The sequence below is a fragment of the Zootoca vivipara genome, chromosome 1 (genome assembly GCF_963506605.1).
Source record: "Zootoca vivipara chromosome 1, rZooViv1.1, whole genome shotgun sequence".
In the NCBI taxonomy this organism is placed as follows: Eukaryota; Metazoa; Chordata; class Lepidosauria; order Squamata; family Lacertidae; genus Zootoca; species Zootoca vivipara.
In genome coordinates this window covers 10,901,903-10,924,087 of record NC_083276.1, presented here as the reverse complement: position 1 = coordinate 10,924,087, position 22,185 = coordinate 10,901,903, and the positions used below count along the sequence as shown (strand labels likewise).

The 22,185-nt window shown below is 43.3% G+C and overlaps 2 protein-coding genes across 3 annotated transcripts in view; both read right to left on the bottom strand.

Moving 5' to 3' along the window:
* CDCA4 (cell division cycle associated 4) overlaps positions 1-22,185 on the bottom strand; it is a 571,510-nt gene that overhangs the window by 257,698 nt on the left and 291,627 nt on the right. The window lies entirely within an intron of this gene.
* Positions 1-22,185, bottom strand: part of JAG2 (jagged canonical Notch ligand 2) — an 87,888-nt gene that overhangs the window by 46,004 nt on the left and 19,699 nt on the right. For both annotated transcript variants that reach the window (XM_035104725.2, XM_035104733.2), the window contains exon 3: positions 1,116-1,170. In XM_035104725.2, coding sequence (XP_034960616.1) covers positions 1,116-1,170 — 55 coding nt within the window. The remainder of the gene's footprint in view (positions 1-1,115; positions 1,171-22,185) is intronic.

The window sequence follows — 22,185 nt, the reverse complement described above, 5'->3', positions numbered from 1 at the left end:
AGCCTTGCCGCACACCTCCGGCATGGGACGGCGCTTCCTCGGGGAACCCGAGGAAGCCGAAGCGGCAGCGGGCGCGGAGGGAAGCCCGCTTTGGATTGGCGGCGGCGGGAAGAAGGGGAGAAATTCCTCCCCTTTTTCCCGCCGCCGCCAAGCCAGTCCCGGAGCCGAATTGCGGCGCGGCGGGGTTTTTCGCCGTTTGCCTCCCTCTCGGGGGAAGGCAAACGGCGAAAAGCCCCCGCTGCGGACTGGCTTGGCGGTGGCGGGAAGACCCGCCACCGCCAAGCCAGTCCCGGAGCCGAATTGCGGCGCAGCGGGGTTTTTCGCCGTTTGCCTCCCCCAGGGGAAGGCAAACGGCGAAAAGCCCCCGCTGCGGACTGGCTTGGCGGTGGCGGGAAGACCCGCCACCGCCAAGCCAGTCCCGGAGCCGAATTGCGGCGCGGCGGGGTTTTTCGCCGTTTGCCTCCCCCAGGGGAAGGCAAACGGCGAAAAGCCCCCGCTGCGGACTGGCTTGGCGGTGGCGGGAACATCCCGCCACCGCCAAGCCAGTCCCGGAGCCAAATTGCGGCGCGGCGGGGTTTTTCGCTGTTTGCCTCCCCCAGGGGAAGGCAAACGGCGAAAAACCCCCGCTGCGGACTGGCTTGGCGGTGGCGGGAAGACCCGCCACCGCCAAGCCAGTCCCGGAGCCGAATTGCGGCGCGGCGGGGTTTTTCGCCGTTTGCCTCCCCCTCGGGGGAAGGCAAACGGCGAAAAGCCCCCGCTGCGGACTGGCTTGGCGGTGGCGGGAAGACCCGCCACCGCCAAGCCAGTCCCGGAGCCGAATTGCGGCGCGGCGGGGTTTTTCGCCGTTTGCCTCCCCCTCAGGGGAAGGCAAACGGCGAAAAGCCCCCGCTGCGGACTGGCTTGGCGGTGGCGGGAAGACCCGCCACCGCCAAGCCAGTCCCGGCAGGCCGCTTCCTCTAGCGCCCGTTTTTAAACGGGCTAAAATCCACTAGTCTGTAATAACACCCTCATTTCAAATGCTGTCTAAATGGCTACCCCAAGCTTTTTAAAAATGGCATGCAAAACTTTTCTACTTTTTCCGTTTCATAATGTTAAAGTTTTAACGATATACTCACCAGCTTTTGTCTCATTATCCCAATCCCAGGCTTCTATTATTAATGTGAACGATCTCTGAAACAAAAACACAAATTAATTACTGAAGGGGAACAACATAAATTGTGATTATGAAAGTGGCAGGAATGTGATTTGGCCGAAGCATCTTTTGTTTTCACAAATGTTATTTTGCTTCTTCCAACAACATACAAGTCATTTGTGCAAGGAAAGCTTCAAAAGGCAATCATCGAGAACCTCACAAACTATAAAGCAAGTTTTACGGTTGCACTTAAGTGTTGATATGTGTAACTATTCAAATTTATTGTACTTTAGAAACCCAAGTCACAAATGGTCAAAAAGACTCTATTAAATGAAAGCTATTCAACACTGCAGCCATGTAGGAGATAATACCTTGATAGGGCAACCTACTCAGATGGGCAGGGTACAAATAAATTTATTATTATTATTATTATTATTAGGGCAGTGGCTAACCTGTGACCATCCAGATGTTGTTGGTGACAGATTATGGGAATTGTCCACCAACATCTGGAGAGCCACAGGTCAGCCACTTTCTAGCTTGAAATGGAAAATTTCCCAATTCAAAATTTCCCATTAAGCCCATACCACTTGTTTCAACCTTGCCGGGGGGGGGGGTGAGAGGAGGGATGCAGGTGGTGCTGTGGTCTAAACCACTGAGCCTCTTGGGCTTGCTGATCAGAAGGTCGGCGGTTCAAATCCCCGCGATGGGGTGAGCTCCCGTTGCTCTGTCTCAGCTCCTGCCAACCTAGCAGTTTGAAAGCACACCAGTGCAAGTAGATAAATAGGTACTGCTGCAGCGGGAAGGTAAACAGTGTTTCCGTGTGCTCTGGCACTCATTACGGTGTCTCGTTGCGCCAGAAGAAGTTTAGTCATGCTGGCCACATGATCTGGAAAGCTGTCTGTGGACAAATGCCGGCTCCCTCGGCCTGAAGCGAGATGAGCGCCATACCCCATAGTCAAGTTTGACTGGACTTAACCATCCAGGGGTCCTTTGCCTTTACCATGTCTAGGTGGGATGGTCATGGCCAGGATATGCTACATAGGAAGCCCACGTACTGTATGTTGTTAATCAAGTTCCTTTCAATGAAAAGTGGGAGCGAAGCTGAGCAAATATGGCCTCCCACAATCTTCACCCAATTTGTGGAGGATCATTTTGCCAAATATTCTCTGGATAGAATTTTTTGGGGGTGAGGTTTATCATTAGTAGTGGCATCAGCACGTGGATTAAAAAGTGGCAGGTTCCATAAAGAATAGTGGAGAATATCGAACAACATGGCTCTCCTTTTCACACAAGGAGAGAAGAAAAATCTTTTAAAAGTTTGTGCGCTAGATAAACACAAATAATGCAAATATTTGTTTTTGCCAAAAAATAATGCACACAACTACTCATTCACAGCATGAATTATCCACATGAAGTCATTTCAAAGTTGCTCATAAGAAAGGCTTCGCACATATTGGGACCTAGGAGTTTTGGTGTAAGTTTCCTTGAGTGACAGCAGCCTCAAGCAAGGGATGGTGCCACTGGTATTCACATGAAAGGTGTTTCTAGGGAGGAACTAAGACACTACCAAGCATGATATTATTATATATTGCTTGAAGGCAATATAAATAAATAAATGCCATAACTCCTAATCGCTTCTGTGTTGCCTTTATCCGGGAATCGGGTATTAATATCACGGCTGACATTGACATAGCTGGTTTAGCACCTGGGTTGCTGTGCTATTTGGACAGATCCTGCGAGCAGCAATCCCTCCCAGCTGGTGCAAAGGGAGAAAACCCAGAGAGAGACAGAAGACCCGAGTGCATGGAATTGGGTTCCTTCTTGTAATCATAAAGTTGAACTCAAAAGCTAGGTCAGAGATACAGAAAACCGGAACTCAGTCTAACTTTAAACCTGCTCCCCTTCACCCCGAACTGAACCCTATCCCCACACCAAAGCTGGCAACCATGCAAAGTAAGGCATTATGCAGCAAGTGCGCAGAAGATTTGTTTGGGGACAAGCGTGCAGAAATGGAGACCTGCTCTATCAGGTTTCTGGGTATTTAATGGGGCAGCGGGGGGAGTGCAAGGGAGCCATTTGAAACTGACTGTTCTCCTGCATTTACCTTGATCCTAGGCTGTGCTTTTATTTTTTAAAGGGGGTTACTCAAGGGTACACAGTACCAGCACCACTTTTTGTCGTTAAAAAGTGTGGCACTTATTGTAACAACTTCATGGTGAGTACCAGCACCTATCTTTCCTAGAGAAGGGAAAAAGCACAGATCCTAGGTACAGGCTTTTCGCCCCCCCCCCTCACAGGAGGACAGAAAGAGGGAAAGGTAGAATTTAGTACATGTTTTGGGCTAAAGTTTTGTTTCAAATAAATTGAGTGACCAGGGTTTGGGTCAGAAATGTCTGGGTAACAACCCTGCATTACTTCTCAGAGTATACTTGTAATTGGTCCTTTCCTCGTTCCTTTGGAATATCTGGAGTCCAGCTTTGCTTTCCGTTTTTCTAAAATTCTGTGAAACTTCTGAAGTGGAATTAGCACCTCTTCCCCTATGGGATTAAGTGAGAGCTCCAAATGAAGAGGGAACATGCACTTTTCATGAGGAAGATATGAATGAACCCCTGTTTTACGTGTTAAAACAGAAGCATAAAAACAGGAAGCACAAGTTCATTTGCACTTTCCGTTTCCCTCAATTGTTCAACGTCTGAAGCCACTCATATTCTGTGTCCTCAGTAGTCAAACATGACCGGATATGAGGATGTACCATGTGTAATATCTGAGTTACATATTCACGATTGTCTTAGTTGGTGCAATAAAATGTTTAATGATGCAATGTTATGAATCAGTTCCCAGAGGGGATAAACCAGTTTAAGAGTTAGCGTCCAAGCCAAAATCCAACTGGGAGACAGTGTGGATAGACATGAGCCCTAATTTTTCATGCTTTGACTCTGCTGAAAAACGTAGGTGTGCACATGTCTCTGTGTGATCTAAACAACAGTATGATAGTTTCCAGAGAAATAAGAGAGTGGATTCCAACATTTTAATTTCTGGGGTGCGGGGGAAGAAGAATGCTTTAGGAAAACTATTTAAGCACTTTTAATTTAAGGCTGAACATTTAAGATGCTAACATTTAGAATAATTTTTTGTTGGCAAGCGTAGCTGAATACTGTATGAGTTTATTCTAAAGATTACAAAATTCCATTTGCAAAAGTAAAAATATATTATTAGCTTTAGTTCTAGCAACCACTGCTTCTGTGGAGCAAGAGTGTTTGCTTCAAAACATGGTGCTCATACAACATAACGTGCATTGCAACAGCACATATATAACTCACTGAAAAATGTTCTGAGCAAAGTAAACAATGCCCCCCCCCAACAAAAGCATATATGTACTGTCAACTGTTAAAACAGAAAAAAACATTTTACAACACCTGATCAATTTTAGGGGCATTATCCAGCAAGATTGACATTAACAATCTTAGTTACAGGTAGGTAGCCATGTTGGTCTGAGTCGAAGCAAATTAAAAAAATTCCTTCAGTAGCACCTTAAAGACCAACTAAGTTTTTATTTTGGTATGAGCTTTCGTGTGCATGCTTAGTTGGTCTTTAAGGTGCTACTGAAGGAATTTTTTAAATTAATAATCTTGTGCTACACTAGAAAAGCACACAGCTAAGTTACATATTTGTCAAACTGGGAATATATAAAAGCATTCCCAGAGCATGTAAACTAAACTAAACTAAACTAAACTAAACCAAAAACAAAACAAAACAAAACAAAACAAAAACAACACAACAAAACAAAACAAAACAAAACAAATGCTTATAAAGTAAAGACATATGACCCAAAGCCTGGTTTATCCACTGAGGACTGTTTTGTTTAAGTAAACTTTGGTGTCTTGTTCAGTCTTGAAGTTTCCCCCAAATCATATCATAACTTCTTTTTATTCTCCAGCTACCTTAATGCAGAGATTTGGCTATTGTGAGTTTATTGGATTTCAAAGGAGCCAGCACTTCATTTCACTTTACAGTGCCTGTTAAGTATTTTAATATTTGCTCTTTGTATATACAGATATGTTAAGCTGTTACCTGGAGGATAACTCCAGAACAAATAAAGGCATTCTTGGCTGTCAAGCAATTTTAGATAGTTTTCACCAGGGTTCAGACTTCAAGAGCAATCTCCTTATACACACATGGTATGCATAAAAGGGCATTAGGCCCAGGTATTCTTCTGAAAGTTCATTAACCGAAAGTTCACTAGGAACAAGTAGATCAGGATGAATTCAGTAAAGCAGATATGCTTCCGAGAAATGAAACACTGCCTTATTTATTCATGTTATTTTTAAAAAAATTATAGACTGCTTTTTCATGAAAAGTATCAGAGCGGTTTATAACAAAATGCATAAAACCATACAGTAAAAACAGAAAAAGTTAAAAACAAAAGTTTTCAGACAGCATGGGCATTAAAAGGAAATTACGGTTGCAGGCTCACACACACACCCCCTACAGAAACACTGCCTTTTAGTTTATGAAGGCAAGAAACTGCACACTGCAGCCCTCAAGTCCTTTCTGATCAGATCCCAAGGTATCAGAATCAATCATAGTGTCTAAAAGTTTGATGGTACCTATAACAAAAGGGTTGGAATGCTAGCCATTTTGGATTGATTTCTTCAGTGGTTTTTTTCTCTTTAAAAAACTGAACCCTTAAGTTTTCCAAACCCCCAATACTAATTTTGTTTAAAGTACACTATGTTCATTTTATGCCCTGTATAAATCCATAAAGATGTTCAAAAGGCTGAGGAGCTGACCGAAAGCATGTGATTTTTTTAAAAAATCAATTAAGTGCACTTATAGTGGTTTAAATGCTATATTCAAACAAACTAAAAGCTTTTATTGGAATATGTATCTTTTTAAAGACACAAGAAGATAAATGCTGCTGCAGTAGTAGCAGCAGCAATGTATATACTTCCCTTCACTGCTTAAAATTTAAGCGAAATGAATGCATAGAAAACGTAGGTACATCATGCTTAACTTTTGGGGTGTGTTAGTATAAGCAAAATAAAAAAATTCCTTCAGTAGCACCTTAAAGACCAACTAAGTTTATATTTTGGTATGAGCTTTCGTGTGCATGCCTGAAGAAGTGTGCATGCACACGAAAGCTCATACCAAAATATAAACTTAGTTGGTCTTTAAGGTGCTACTGAAGGATTTTTTTTATTTTGCTTCGACTCAAACCAAAACGGCTACCTACCTGTTAGTATAAGCAAGTCTGTGTGAAAACTGCACAATTTGATTGGTACTGCAACCAGCCATTAGTTTCTGAATAAGCATTTTAATAAATTTCCCCCTGAAAACTGTAATTTGATTTTTTCCACCCCACATCCCTGATTCCACCCATTAATGACTAGCATCCAACCTTGATCTCCGCATCATAATGTCAGGGAAAACAGTAACGTCTGCAATAAATACTTCCCTATTAGTAACGCCAAAGCAATATCGGCATCACCTAGAAAGCAGCAAAACTTGCTTCATTTTTCCAGGTAATCACTAATCCCTGCCCTGAGACGGCATTTAGAGGGTGAGCCTAAGAGTGTCACATACCACTTCCTAGTAACTTTATGTCTGTGAGGTTACTCCATCAAGGGCACCCACTTTGAACACACCGTACAGTGTGGCCCAGAATCATATCAAAGCTTCAAGCTAAATACACCAGTGGATCCGCTGAAACACGACCATTGAGACTTCCAGAACTGCAGCTGCGATGCCCCCCCCCCCGCCCCGTTTTCCTATCAAAGTGCAAGAACACGGGGAATTGCATTGCACCAACATCAGACTAATCAGAGCTCAATATTGCCTGCCACTGCCCGGCAGCAGCTCTCCAGAGTTTCAGACAGGAGATGCTGGAGACTGAACCAGGAATCTTCTGCATGATAGCAGATACTCTGCCACTGAGTGATGGCCCTCCTGAGTGCACATCTGCGTCAATACTCACCTGTGCTGATCCTGTCGGCAGGTATATGCACCATCAGGCTGACTCCAGACATTGTTTGCAGCATTGGTGCAATAGAGCTTGGGTGAAGGCTGCTGCTCTGGCTAGACATCGCCGATGACTCCGGAGGTTAATAACTAGCTAGTGACTATTAAGGACAGGCACCCCCAAACTCGGCCCTACCATTCAGTGGATTTGTAATTGGCTGACTGACCGAACCCAAAGGGTGCCCATCAATGGCTCCTCTTCATCCTGGAGAGTAGTGACTAGTGGGGTGCCACAGGGTTCTGTCTTGGGCCCAGTCTTATTCAACATCTTTATCAATGACTTAGATGATGGGCTTGAGGGCATCCTGAGCAAGTTTGCAGATGACACCAAATTGGGAGGGGTGGCTAATACCCTAGAGGACAGGATCACACTTCAAAATGACCTTAACAGGTTAGACAACTGGGCCAAAGCAAACAAGACGAATTTTAACAGGGAGAAATGTAAAGTACTACACTTGGGCAAAAAGAAAAGAAAAAAAAGAAAGGCACAAATACAAGATGGGAGACACCTGGCTTGAGAGCAGTACATGTGAAAAGGATCTAGGAGTCCTGGTAGACCACAAACTTGACATGAGTCAACAGTGTGATGCAGCAGCTAAAAAAGCCAATGCAATTCTGGGCTGCATCAATAGAAGTATAGCGTCTAGATCAAGGGAAGTAATAGTACCACTGTATTCTGCTCTGGTCAGACCTCACCTGGAGTACTGTGTCCAGTTCTGGGCACCACAGTTCAAGAAGGATACTGACAAGCTGGAAGGTGTCCAGAGGAGGGCAACCAAAATGGTCAAAGGCCTGGAAACGATGCCTTATGAGGAACAGCTTAGGGAGCTGGGTATGTTTAGGCTGGAGAAGAGAAGGTTAAGGGGTGATATGATAGCCATGTTCAAATATATGAAAGGATGTCATATGGAGGAGGGAGAAAGACTGTTTTCTGCTGCTCCAGAGAAGCGGATATGGAGCAATGGATTCAAACTACAAGAAAGAAGATTCCACCTAAACATTAGGAAGAACTTCCTGACAGTAAGAGCTGTTCGACAGTGGAATTTGTTGCCAAGAAGTGTGGTGGAGTCTCCTTCTTTGGAGGTCTTTAAGCAGAGGCTTGACAGCCATATGTCAAGAATGTTTTGATGGTGTTTCCTGCTTGGCAGGGGGTTGGACTGGATGGCCCTCGTGGTCTCTTCCAACTCTATGATTCTATGATGTTTTGGGACTACAATTCCCATCATCCATGACCACTGGTCCTATTAGCTACAGATGATGGGAGTTGCAGTCCCAAAACATCTGGAGGGCAGAGTTTGGGGATGCCTGATTAAGGACTAGCAGGCAGGAGGCGAACAAGGAGCAATACTGGTTGCCCAGCCCAGATTTGTTACAATTGGCTTTCAATTGCTGGCATGTCCCCCCCTTCTTCCCTCTGCTTTCCAAAGCCAGCCACTCCCAACCTCATACACCTATATCTAATACAACGCTGATCTACTTTACAGGGTGACCATAACAATCAAGGTATGTGAAGCATGTTGAACATTCAGAAGTTATGTATCAAACGAGACAAACTGTGCCATGGCAATACTTCAATATTGTGACTCCAGCTATGTTAAAGAAACAGGGAATGAAATATCTAGGCAAGCAAAGCAAGGTTGCATGCAGCCACCCTGAAAAGCCTATTTGCAAGGCTAATTATTTGTTTCTTCTCCTCGGAAGGGTGTGACAACAAGCTGCAACTGTGGCTGCTACAGGAGCGCTTGTGTGTATTAGTGACAGGGTGGGGTGTGGTACATTGTGCACAAAGTCTGGCTGCTACTGGGGCAGACAGTCTCCATGGCTTGCTCCTCTATCAACAGGTACCGTGTTTCTCATATTATAAGACATGTCTTATATTTATTTTTTCCTCAAAAAAAACACACTATGGCTTATTTTCAAGGGATGTCTTATTTTTTTCCTCCTCCTCCTGCCGCGTCCGGCATTGCTGCTGCGCCTATCACTATGTCTTATTTTCGGGGTATGGCTTATATTCCTTGAATGCTTAAAAAGCCTGCTATGGCTTATTTTATGGGTATGTCTTAAAATATGAGAAACAGGGTAGTAGCAGCCTGTCCCTGGAGCTGCCCAATGAGGTTTGACAGGCAAGCATGATGCAATGGTATGCACTGCTACTGCAGCTTTGTTCTGCCCTTCAGTACTGCTCCCAATTGCTTTCTAATAATAATAAGAATCAGGCAGGCAAGTTTAGTGGCTGGGGAGATTCCACAGTGAGAGGTAGGCCATGTACTTTTGGTCATCTGGAAAGTGTAGGAAAATGGGAAAGCCAGCTTAGGTCCCTAGATGCGAGGAGGAGCTACCTTCTCGTTACGGCTTGCCCACTGTTGCTAAGACATAGGAGTACCTGCCACGCAATGGGAGTGGCATTCAGGCAAGATGATGGTAATGGAGGAACAATACCCTTTTTTTATCTAACTGAAGTGCCAACCTCTCATGGGTTGCTCAGTAGTTGTTCCACATATTGCAAGCTGAAAATTGGTTGGTATAGATCGGCTACCTATCTACCTGTCTTGCCTGGGCAGATGAGGAAGATCCTGGGCTTCCCAGACAATAGCCAGCCCTGCGCTCCAATCTGCCTCTCTTATGGTGCACTGGTAATGCTGCCTGCTCAATAGTTCCAACAGACTAGAGCCAGCGTGGTATAGTGGTTAGAGCAGGGTGTCCAACATGTGGCCCTCAATACCTTTTTGGAGTCCCTCTACAACATCTGACACACACACACACACCCTGCCACAGCCCTTGCAAGGCCTTACCAAAGTTGGGCAAGCGAGGTGCTGGGCTTTGGGAAGGAGATGGGAGGGCTCTAGGACCCTCACACCTCTGGAAAGGCAGTGCAAGGGCTAGGGAGGGCATCAAATTTAGCCCTCACTCCCCCTCCCCACTGGATGACAAAGCATTGTGTGGCCTACTGTTTCAATGTCTACTGTGGCCCACTTGGTATGAAAAGCTGGACCACCCTAAGTGAGATTGTCTGACTAGGACTTGCAAGACCAGAGTTCAAATCCTCCCCCCCCCAACTCAGCCATGAAACTCACTGGGCGACACTGAGCCTCTCAACCTAACCTGCCTCAAGAGGTTATTGTTGTGGGGATTAAATGAAGAGAGGGAGAACGGTGTTGGCCATCTTGAACTGCTTGGAGGAGGTGGGGTATAAATATAACAAACAAAAACCCACAACAAGGAACAGGGGGGGTGCGTATGTCCTTTAGCAGCACACTACAGACTAATTTGTGACAGGCTTGTCGAGAGCAGCAGGCTACATCAGCAAGTTAGATCACTACATAGCTCCGCCTTAAGCAGGGCAGCTCTATGAAAGTACAGACACGGTTCTCCTTGGTCTTTCTCACTTCAGAGCCAACAACCCTAAAGGAGGGCGAAGAGTTATAAACAAGGCAACGCGATGAGGGCAGTACATGCAGTTTTATTTGTCCCTTCCCTCTCCTGCTGTGGAGATTGGCATAAGTGTTATAGTAGCATGGGGATGGGGAGGAAGAATGGCACGGGTGCAGGCAACTGGCGGCTGTCCGGAGTAGTTGGCTGAGCTAATTTAAGATGCCACAGATTGTACTGGTTACTAAATCCTCCCTGCCTCACACACTAACAACCAGCGCTCTCAGGTTTCACTATAAATATCTGGTATTCTTTTAATGAGGAAACTCGCTTCACAGTGGTAACAGTTCAGTGTGCCATGGACAAGTTGTTTTCCAAGTCCAGGAAAGGTTCCTCAATCATAGAACTTTAACTTAAAGAGTGATACTGAAGTCTGAACAGACAGAAACATCAGGTTTTTAAGTGGTTCTGACTTACAAGGTCATGGTGAGGCATCAAGACTGCTTTCTGATTTGAAACAGCAATAAGATCTATACAAATGTACAACTTCAAGCCACCGTTGTTGCCTCCCAAGGCTTATTACAAAGTTACTGAGGAGACAGAAGCATCCATATTTATTCTCCCACCAGTATTTATGAAGATGTGAAAAGGAAATTTAATTCACAACTGTTATTATTTTTGCAGCTGATACAGAGGTGGAATTAAACTATTGCTCCGAGTTTTATTTCTGCTTCCATGCAAAGAAGGGAAGAGCTCACCTCATGCTTCCCTGCATTGGAAAAGGATGTTGCTGCCTGGAAAAGGGAATTCTACCCATTTTCAATTCTACCAAGCATGACAGCAGTGACAATATGCACAAGGCAATCATACTGGTGGCCAGAGGCAAATGCCACAGCAGATTAATATTACCAAGAATAAATGGCAAGTAGTTGTTTTTTAAAAAAACAACTAACGTTAAGATTCTTCTTTTAATGCATTACCAGAATTCACCAAAACATGCACTTCGCAAATCTATCTGTGTTTATGGTGCTGAGCACTATCAATACTGAATTTGCATGCACACATCCCTAGGCCTGTACAAAAGCGGTGAATATCAAGTCAGGGAAGCATCTAAAGTGGGTGGACTTCATAGCTCTGCGTAAGCTTGTCTTTTTTAAAAAAGTAGTGGAGGAGGAGGAAGAAGTCACTACTTGTGCCCATAAGCTCCTGCTGCCAAACAATGCCATCCACAAATGATCTCAGGCCACTACAGACCCAACACAATCGGAGACAGCTGTGTCGCAAGTACAAATAATCTGAAGCAGAGAACTCAAGTAGGTGAGGTAAGTCACTAAGAGATGGACACATCTGTTCGTTTTTGCTTCTCATTATTTCAATCTTAAATTCAGTTTTCCACATCAGTTTATTTATTTTTTGCCACCAGCATTTTAGTGTGAATTTTTAACACACATTTTTTGCAAAGCTATCCCTCCCTGAGCTGTAGCTACAGGGGGGCTAGCTGTTTTTTGCCCCCAGGTGAAGCCTCCAAAGGGGCGCCATTGAGGCTTTCAGCGTGTGTGTGTGTGTGTGTGTATATACGCAAATGCACTTGGGGGTGTGACAACTGGGTCTTTGACCTGGATGAAATAAAGCATAGTTTCACTTTAAACCCCCCCCCCCAAATAACACCTTTTTGTATGTTCCCTAAAATATGCATTTTTTGTACATATTACTTGGCTGGAGGAGAAATGCACTGCAAATAATTTTGGTGAATGGAGAACAATTTTGGTGAATGGCTGTTTCAGCTAGTTTATTGTTTAAAACAGAAACGGCACTGACTTTCCTTCCCATTCCCGTAAGTCACACACACACAAAGAGGGTATATATATATATATATATATATATATATATATATATATATATATACATACACACAGCTGTAGTCCCACTGCCATGTGGCAGTAGAAAGCACCAGTGAGCAGACCATCCCATATTGGATTCCGCCCTATTAAATCTTATTTGGAGGCCTATTTTGAACAGGACCTATACAGAATCAAAGAGACCTCTAGAACTCATTGTGCTCCTGATATCATGGCAATGCAGTCCAGAGCAGTGGCCACTCGGTGCCCTCCAGATTACAGACTACAACGCCATCATCCTTGATCATGGGACTTACGTTGGCTACTCCTGCTAAAACAGAGAACTCTTCATACCAAGCCCCCAATTGAGCATTAACAGAATCCTCCCTGCATTCTTTTTTCATGATAGCTTCCAGGAGAAGGATACCCTCCATATACTTGCCTGGAGGTGGGCTTCAATCTCATGTATAAATGTCTACACATCATGATGGCTACCAGGTTCAGATAAAGAATGTCTTTGAATTGCTGGGGAACAACAGTGAGAGATGACTAGTGCCTGAAGAATGTATGGAATTCACTAACTAAACATCTTGCAGATTCTACCTATACCTTGTCAGACATATGGAAAATATGGCAAAGCTGACTCAGCAATAGGGGTTCTACAGATGTTAAGACTCGTTAGTTTACAGAACTTGCTACTAGAGATTTAACACAGCCAATTCCGGATTATAAACTTTTCCCTCCTTCCACAGAAGTGACAGTTGTAGAGAGGGGTACAACATATGGCTCCACTTTGTAGTCCCCACTTATTGAAATAATCACTGTTCTCACCTCCTAATTCTAGTTACAGTATATTTTCAGCCTTCTCTGAAATACATTGCAAACTAAGCTTCAAGAATATCCCTCTTTTCCTTTTTTAAAAGGAAGACCTTAAAAAGTTAAGGCTGTATAACAGTATGTTAGAAAACAAAACATTATGGTGATGAATGGGAGAGAAGCCTTCTTTCAGATAAAAAAGTGAAGATCTAAAAGGAGTAAACAACACAATTCTAAACTTTCACTGTTAAAACATAATCTCTGTAAAACCCAACTTTTACAACACAATAGCAATTCAGCTTCAAGCTACTCAAAACCATAAAGATGTAAATTTTAAGTTAGCTTCCAGAATGGCCACCAAGGAAAACTCCTCTACACACCCTTTACCAATCTACATGATTCAAACTCTGCACAGCATACAAATACTACATTTAAAGCACTGTTCAAGCTGCCACCCGGAGCTCTTTATCAGGCATCCCCAAACTTCAGCCCTTCAGATGTTTTGGACTACAATTCCCATCTTCCCCGACCACTGGTCCTGTTAGCTAGGGATCATGGGAGTTGTAGGCCAAAACATCTGGAGGGCCGCAGTTTTGGGATCCTGCTCTTTATCATGTCAAACTTCGCACAGTACACTTGGAGAGTTAGTATCAGTGAGAATGACATCAAATCTTCAGCCTGCGTAAGCTGTTATAGCCAACAGATTTAAAATCTTCAGGACTTGCATAGTAGCTAAAGTGGTTCTGATCAAAGCATCCTAATTCCATCATCTCAATACAAAGGACACCTGAGTCTCCAGCTAAACCCAGAAGCAATCCCCTGCTGCAGACCTGTTCCTTCCAGGCAAGTGCTACCCTCTCCAGGACTGGCAATCTCCCCACCTCCCCTCCCAGACGTGCAACTTCAAGACATACTTGGCTATACAGGATATAACCTCAAATGTATTGGCCCACATCCAGCCTATCACTGCCTCCAAGCACTGGTCTGACACCTCAGAATAGTGGGCAATCCCTGCTGTAGCAGTGGTTACAGGTAGGTAGCCGTGTTGGTCTGGATCGAAGTAAAATAAAAAAATTCCTTCAGTAGCACCTTAAAGACCAACTAAGTTTTTATTTTGGTATGAGCTTTCGTGTGCATGCACACTTCTTCAGATACAGTGAAATGCTTCAGATACAGTGATACAGTGAAATGCTGTAGCAGGTCAGCTACAGAAATTACCTGCTTTTACTCTCCCACTCCTTTCCTATTCTTCATTCTAGGAACAATTTGGGACAATAATAGACAACTTTGCAAAGGAATATGGAGTTGTAACATTTGGTTATGTACAGTATTCAACTGTTGGCAACAATTCCTTTGAATTCTAAATATGTTTACAGTACCCCTAATGCTGGCCCTTCTCATTTGATGCTTGGAATAATGGCTTCCTGCAGCAGTGCATACATTTGAATTGGCACTAAGCCATCCCGGATCAAGTACAAATTCCAAAAGTGTAGCGGGCTCTTCCAGTACTAATTTTGAGTCTTAAGACCAGCACTAATGAATGTCCACAACCAGTGCTGCTGAATGGTTCAAAGGCCCAGGTGCCTAGGAACTTTGATTCTAGTACCCAGGGAATTTTACCAGTCCTGACTGTAGTGGTCCCTGCAAAAATACTTCCTTTGAACAAGGGCTCTACAAATGCAGTGGTCAGATGAGACTAAGCCTCCAGGCCCATTGACAGAAGCCGTAGTCCTGGATAGAAAACACAGCAGCAAACAAATTCCATTTCCCTTTCATGAATTCTCCTAAAACTGCACAGATTGGAGGCTGTCCCTACTCCAGAATTTCTCGACAGTTGACTTTCCATGACTGTTGCATCTGCCAGGTTTAGCAGTGATCACAAATAATGGCATGAAATATCTATACTGTACAAGATTGAAGGATACCTCAAACCACATTTTGGAATATTATCGTGCAACGCAGAGATCGGTCACGCCAAGTGAACATACATCTATCACACAGGCCTGGCCAAATACAGATATATATTTTTTCTGGGCAGCATCCAACAAAGTCCACATTTTCATTACCGGTATGTATTTCTCCACTCTTTGTACACGTATGTACTAATATACTCAACCCACATTTACTGAAACATATACAATTCAGATTGCCTAAGCCAGTAGGATAAGAGCCTGTTTAAAACAACTACAAAGCACTAACGCGATGTTAGAATCAAGATCAAACCTTTCAGTGGTGGCATCCCAGCTTTAAAACTCCTGAGATACAATTAGAACAAATGGAAGCTTTTGGCATCTGTTAGAAGACCTGCCTATTTACACAGGCATTGGATGAGGTTTAATGTCAGATTTAATTGTTGTGCTTTATTATTCGGTTGCAATTTTCTGCTGAAATTTAGTTGTCATCCACTCTGGAATTGGTTTCTTTTTCTTTTCATTTCATTTTTTGATGAGCAGAGTTAGAAGAGCTTTAAATTTATTTAAATGTACCTCATTTTGTAAGCTTATTATTATGAAAGCAAGCCAATCATTTCAGAATCAGTCAAGTGGATTAAAAGGTCAGTTGTGTTACCACAGGCCTGGACTCACTCTAAAAATCCCTGCTCATGAGTAGCACAACATGGGAGCCATGAACGTAAGCATTAATATTGGTGTGTGTGTGTGTAATTGCTGGTTGTGGTTTCTAATTTCACAGAAGGGGAACCACAGAGCTCTCATGAGACCAATCCCCCCCAAAGTCATACCAGGCACAGTATCTGTATCAGCTCACCATCCTGCAAGAAACTCACAAGAATATTTACAACACACAATATTGACCATTAAACCAAGGCAAGGGGTTTGCATATCTATTATCAGAACTGCAATTTTTATACTTGTTTTGTTAGGTAACTGCTAGCAACATGAAGGAGTACAAGGACTACAGTATATGCTACCAGAAAAGTAACAATGGCACATCTAGTTGCTCAACCTTATTAACTTGTCATTAGAGACCATGTAACACCGGTCCTTAGAGACCTACATTGGCTCCCAGTACGTTTCCAAGCACAATTCAAAGTGTTGGTGCTGACCTTTAAAGGCCTAAACGGCCTCGGTCGTATATACCTGAAGGAGCGTCTCCACCCCCATTATTCAGCCCGGACACTGAGATCCAGTGCCGAGGGCCTTCGTGTGGTTCCCTCGCTGCGAGAAGCAAAGCTACAGGGAACCACGCAGAGGGCCTTCTCGGTAGTGGCGCCCGCCCTGTGGAACGCCCTCCCATCAGAGGTCAAGGAGATAAACAACTACCTGACATTTAGAAAACACCTAAAGGCAGCCCTGTTTAGGGAAGTTTTTAATCTGATATTTTAATGTATTTTGGTATTTGCTGGAAGCCGCCCAGAGTGGCGGGGAAAACCTAGCCAGATGGGCGGGGTATAAATAATAAATAATAATTATAATAATATGTGAATGCTGTTCATATCTTCCAGGTAAGCAACACTAGCATCACAGCATGCCGACGTATCTGATCAGGGCTGACTACTTCCTCAGGTCTTGTCCACAAACACCTACACAGGAAAAACTGATTGCATCATCATCTGGACCCACAGGATGTGGCCCCATTCACCTGAGCCTGAAGCAGTCACCTTAATGCAAATAAGGTTTTATAATTAGGATTGCAAGCCACAATGAGTGTCTCAAATGGATAGAATGGCATGCCACGAACGGGCTAAATAAATATGTAGTATATAGTACCATGTTATCCCAGGAATTTATTGACTTGCAGCTTATTCTACATGCTTCCAGCTACCAACCTGAATACACAAGCTTTATATTGACTATTGCAAATAGCTAGGGGGTGGTGAGATGGGTCCCCGCCAGCAGGGGCGCAGGCGAGGGCCTCCCCCCTGCAAAATCGGTGGAAATATGTCAATTAAAATATCCATTATTGCCTCATTAGAAAAGGTTTTAAATAGAGGGTGGATTGAATTGGGGGGGGGGTTGGAGGAGAGGGAGAAAGAAGAGCTAATTTGTCCATGGCTAGGTGGGGCGCAATCTGGACGGTTCTGCCAGGGCACAAGATCACCTAGCTACGGCTCTGATTGCAAAACCTTTTATTCCCCCACATTTGCTCCAGTAAATAGAACACAAAAATGGCCAGGTTTAATAATGCCTTGTGTGTTAGATTGTGTGTGTGTCAAGATAACTGTGCAAGTCCATGTGGTCCATCTAAATGGCTCCCAGCATATATTCTAGAGAGATATTGAGCTAGAAACTTAACCTCTGGCCTGAAACACGTGTGTCAACCACAGCAGAGCTATTTCTCTTTGCTAAGAGGTAACATCACAAAACAAACTACCAGGTTATAAGTATTCATGATTTTAAAGTTTGCATAAGTTATTATGTCCTGAGTCAGAAACGACAATGAACATATTTTGAAAGATACTCCTATGATAAATGGATAAATTCAAGATCAAGATTAACATTTTGTTTTTGGGAATGAATCATCTCTGTTCAACTGAGCAAGATACTGGTGATGGAAGAGTGATTAATTGATACTGCTGATTTAATTCATGTTTGCACACAAGTGAGTCTCTCAGTTATCAGAGAAGGGAGGAAACGCAGTTTAGGGTGGGTGACATCTGAAGCCTCTCCCCAGTAAACCAATGAAGAGGCTACCCAATGCTGCTGAGGAAGCCTTGCTCAGGTGCGACTCATTATAGTACACACATGTGCCATATTTTTCAGTGTATAAGACTAGGTTTCCCCCCTAAAAAATAAGGTCAAAAATTAGGGGGCATTTTATACTCTGGGCCATCTCCCCCCATTTTCTTAAATCTGAGTCCCCCGAAATAGGGAGCGTTATAGACGGAAAAATACGTTAAGTTGAAGCACGAAGGAGAAATTGTCTTGAATGTACGGGTTTTGCACTCTGAAGTGTGTAGAGAACCTTAGAGACAAACTGAACCACCATAAATTCTGTACTGGCCAGGAAAGGAACGCAATTTATATCAAGGTTTCAGAAGTCGGGCTTTCCCCCCACTTCAGACTTTATTAAATCTTGGCCAGAGATTATCTCTATCGTCACTCTCACCTCCCAGACCCACAACAGGAAACCAGTTTGACAAACTAATTCCTGTGTAGTAAAACCTGTGAGGGCGGGAAGGACAACCAACACTTTTCCTGTCAATAAAGTAGATCCACTTTTGAAGAAGGAAGTGCAACACAACACAAGAAATGTGAAGGATTGGAAAAATTCTTTTTTTCCCCATTAGAAAATCTGGAAAAATTGGGGAACACTGGAAAAAAAAAACCTCCATAAAAAGTATTTTCTCCTTTGGGATTAAACACTTTTAAAACAAGGTTTTATTCATCCAACATGTGCAGTATGAATATCTTACACACAACAGTCTTCAGAATTAGACAATGATATGGGTCTTTGAATATTCATTTGGGATTATTTGTGCTCTTGATACTAAAGGGGTGTCATATGCACTCCTGCATTCAAGGTAATTTGTATCCTCAAAACCTTCAGGGTGATCATATGACACCATTAGGAATCTGTGTATGGACAGAAGAACTCTCAGACGCCTCAAATACAGAATCAAGTTCAGTTCAGGTTACCTTGCTGTGTCCACCAAGAAAAGAAGAATTATAGCTATTTCTAGACTGAGCATGGTCTAGATAGAATGTTGCCTGGATGCAATTGTGGAATGGATGAGGACTAATAAACTGAGTTTGAAGCATGAGAAGGTGGAGGCCCTAGGATGTGTGTGCCCCATGTCCAGGAATTTTGCTCAACCTTGATAGGGTTTAATAAACCTCTGAAGTACTGTAACAGTTTCATACTTTGGGAGTGCTCCTGAAACCATTCTTGTTCAGGGATATCCTGGCCATGATGATTCATGCACTAGTAATCTCAAAACTGGATTATTACAATGTGTTCTATGTCTGGCTACCCTTGCACCTGGTTCAGTTGTTGCAGCTGGTTCAAGACAGTTGATGGGATAGATTACTGCCAGAACGTAACTGTGGTGAATAAAAGCTTGCACTAGCTGCCCATATGTTACTAGGCCCTAAACAACTTGGGTCCAGGATACCATAAAGACCACATGTTCCCTTATACTCTTGCCTGATCACTGCGATCTTAGTGGGAGTATTTGTTGGTGGTCACCCTTGGCTCAGATGCGTGATTCCTAATTGCCAGAAGCCATACATTTGGTGTTGTGGGACCCAAGTTTAAGGAAAGCTCTCCCAACTGAGATTAGATAGGTACCCCTCTTCCTTAACTTCAGACACTTGACAAATAACATTCCTTTCCAGGAATCATTTTAGGGTAATATCTGTTTTTTTAGATGATTTTTTCTTTTACCCCCATATTTTATGTACACCACTTAGAAATGCCAATGCCTTAAATAACAAAACCATTAGTTAATCAAATGAACTGTGTGTGTGTGTGTGCGCGCACACACACACACACACACACACAAAATCTTCTTCACAATGTTTCCAAACAGAAACGCCAATCACATTGCATGCTCATATCTCATGCACTCCTATCTTTGCAAAGAATCATGACAAAAAACAGTGGGTCAGCTACTCAGATGATATAGACCAGTGGTCATTCATTTAGCCTGAAATGGCTTACATAGCGATCACATTTTTTACAATGTGTTTACCGTAAACAAAACCAATTAAACAAAATCCTTTTAAGTTTACATATTGTCATCAGAACCTCAATACAAGTAATCTGATATGCTGGTGAGTAAGTCAATTTAAAAACAAACTACAGTATTCCATCAGGTTACAGAAAGGAAGACATAGACACTGATGCAACTCCATCAACTCTGCTGAGAGAGGAATTTAATTGGTCTCCCTTGAATGATTTCCATTCTAGCTTGTCTATCTCTATATACTCTACAGGAGCAGCCTATCACTGCACAGCCCTCACTTTGTAGTGGCACATCACAAGCCTGCATTTGCATGAAGTCAGGGAAGGGAAGCAAAAGAGAAGGAAGGTTGCACAGTAGTAGTGGATGTGACATGGAAGCAATAAGGGATGAAATGGTGGTTTAAAACAACAAGAAGGGTTTGAATAGACCAAAAGGCGAAGAACCCTGAGGGGTGCTTTAAAATAAAATTGCAAGGAGAAATAGCAGAGGTAGGTACAATACAGAAGCCAACTCCAAAAAGCTAGCACAACAAATTCTAAACTCCCTTCTTGCTGTACTCAAACCTTGTTTTAAACCACATTTTTCTCTCAATGTTCCCCTCTGCTTGCTCTACTCAAACCTTTACAGCTGCCACCCCCTTTCCCTCTCAGTTCCCCCAAATATTATTTTACTACTGTTACCATGTATTGTTTTCAATATGAAGCTCCATATTCAATTTAATCATTTAAAACACGGGTTATTACTAACAAGCTAGCACCCACATACAGTAGGACTTGCACTACATGCATATTTAACTTGTGTGATCACAGCTTAACACACTCTTGCTGGGTGACCTGCTGACATCGCACAGATTAAATGTGTGCAAGGAGGAGAGTTTAAAGCTCTGTATATTTCCTCCCACAGAAATAGCTTTTAAGCTCTCAGACTTGCTTCCCAGGCTCTGGGAAGGTCTCCTGATGGAGCCTCCCAGAGCCCATGCTTCCCAGAGCCTGGTAAGCAAGGTGGAGAGCTTAAATGGACAGTTCCAGGGTTGCTCTGACTATTAACTGCTGAAGCAGGAGGGCTGTAGAGTAGGAGAGGATACTGGCTTCATAAGTCAGTAAAAGGGTGGTGAGGAGTTACAATGTGTGAGAGGAAGAACATGCAGGATTGTTGATGGTCTATGTGTCTTCTTTGGCCATCACTCGTAGCCGAATAAGATTGTCTTCCATAAACACGGTTTTAACAATGAGTCCATAAGTGACTGTGGAGGCCAATTCTGGAACCACAATTCTGGTCTACATGTAAGAGGGGTTTCAAAAAAGGAGGTGGGGGAGAAGGCGGCATGGGTATGGGAATGAAGGTGAAAATGGGTCTACAGAATAGAAGGGAGAAGCTGGGGAGATTTCTTGATTTGGTGGACAATTCAGCAAGCAGTCTGGGGGAAGAGTCCCCTACTACAGTCATACCTTGGTTTAAGTATGCCTCAGTTTGAGTATTTTCAGTTTAAGTACTCCGTGGACCCGTCTGGAACGGTTTAATCCACTTTCCATTACTTTCAATGGGAAAGTTTGCTTCAGGTCAAGTATGCTTCAGTTTAAGTACTCTGCGGACCATCTGGAACAGATTCTGTCACTACAGGGACAGAAGGCAAAAGCTCCAGGCGCAGTCGGAGAGGCTCCTCTTTGCTTGAAATAGAGTTCTGCACACTCTGATCCTCACACAGATATTTAACAGATATTTTGTACAAAGTACGTTTACATTGTAAACTTAGCCAAAGCAAATTCCAAGTATGTAAGTTACTTGGCGAATAAATTACTATTCTATTCTATTCATCCACTTTCCATTACTTTCAATTGGAAAGTTCGCTTCAGGTTAAGTACAGACTTCCGGAACCAATTGTGTACTTAAACTGAGGTACCACTGTACATATAATAAAATTGTTAAGGGTGTCATCACCATGTAAGTTCACATGTCTGCTGACAGGTGGCACTGCAAACTACAGTGTGGTAGCAGCTCATTGACCTCCCTGCCAACTTTCCAACAGCTACACCCCAGTTCTGCTTTGCCACTGCTGACACCCACCACTTCTCTTTTCCTCACCTTCACTGGTGTGTGTGGGTGTGTTGGCGAGCTGTGCAGTAGCAGGCAGTGGTATTATACTGACTGCAATTACACAATGTGAAAGCAATTTATACTGACAAAACCCAGGGTTCCCTTGACTACAGAGTTATTGGGGAAAGGAGAGAATGGAGAAGAAAACACATACTGTATTCCAATATACAGCCCCATGCTTCCCTGCAGAGACTTCTGGAGATCAAAAGGTACTATCAGTTTATCAATATATACAGCGTATAAGCAGTGCCATAGTCTCAAGTGCCAGGTCT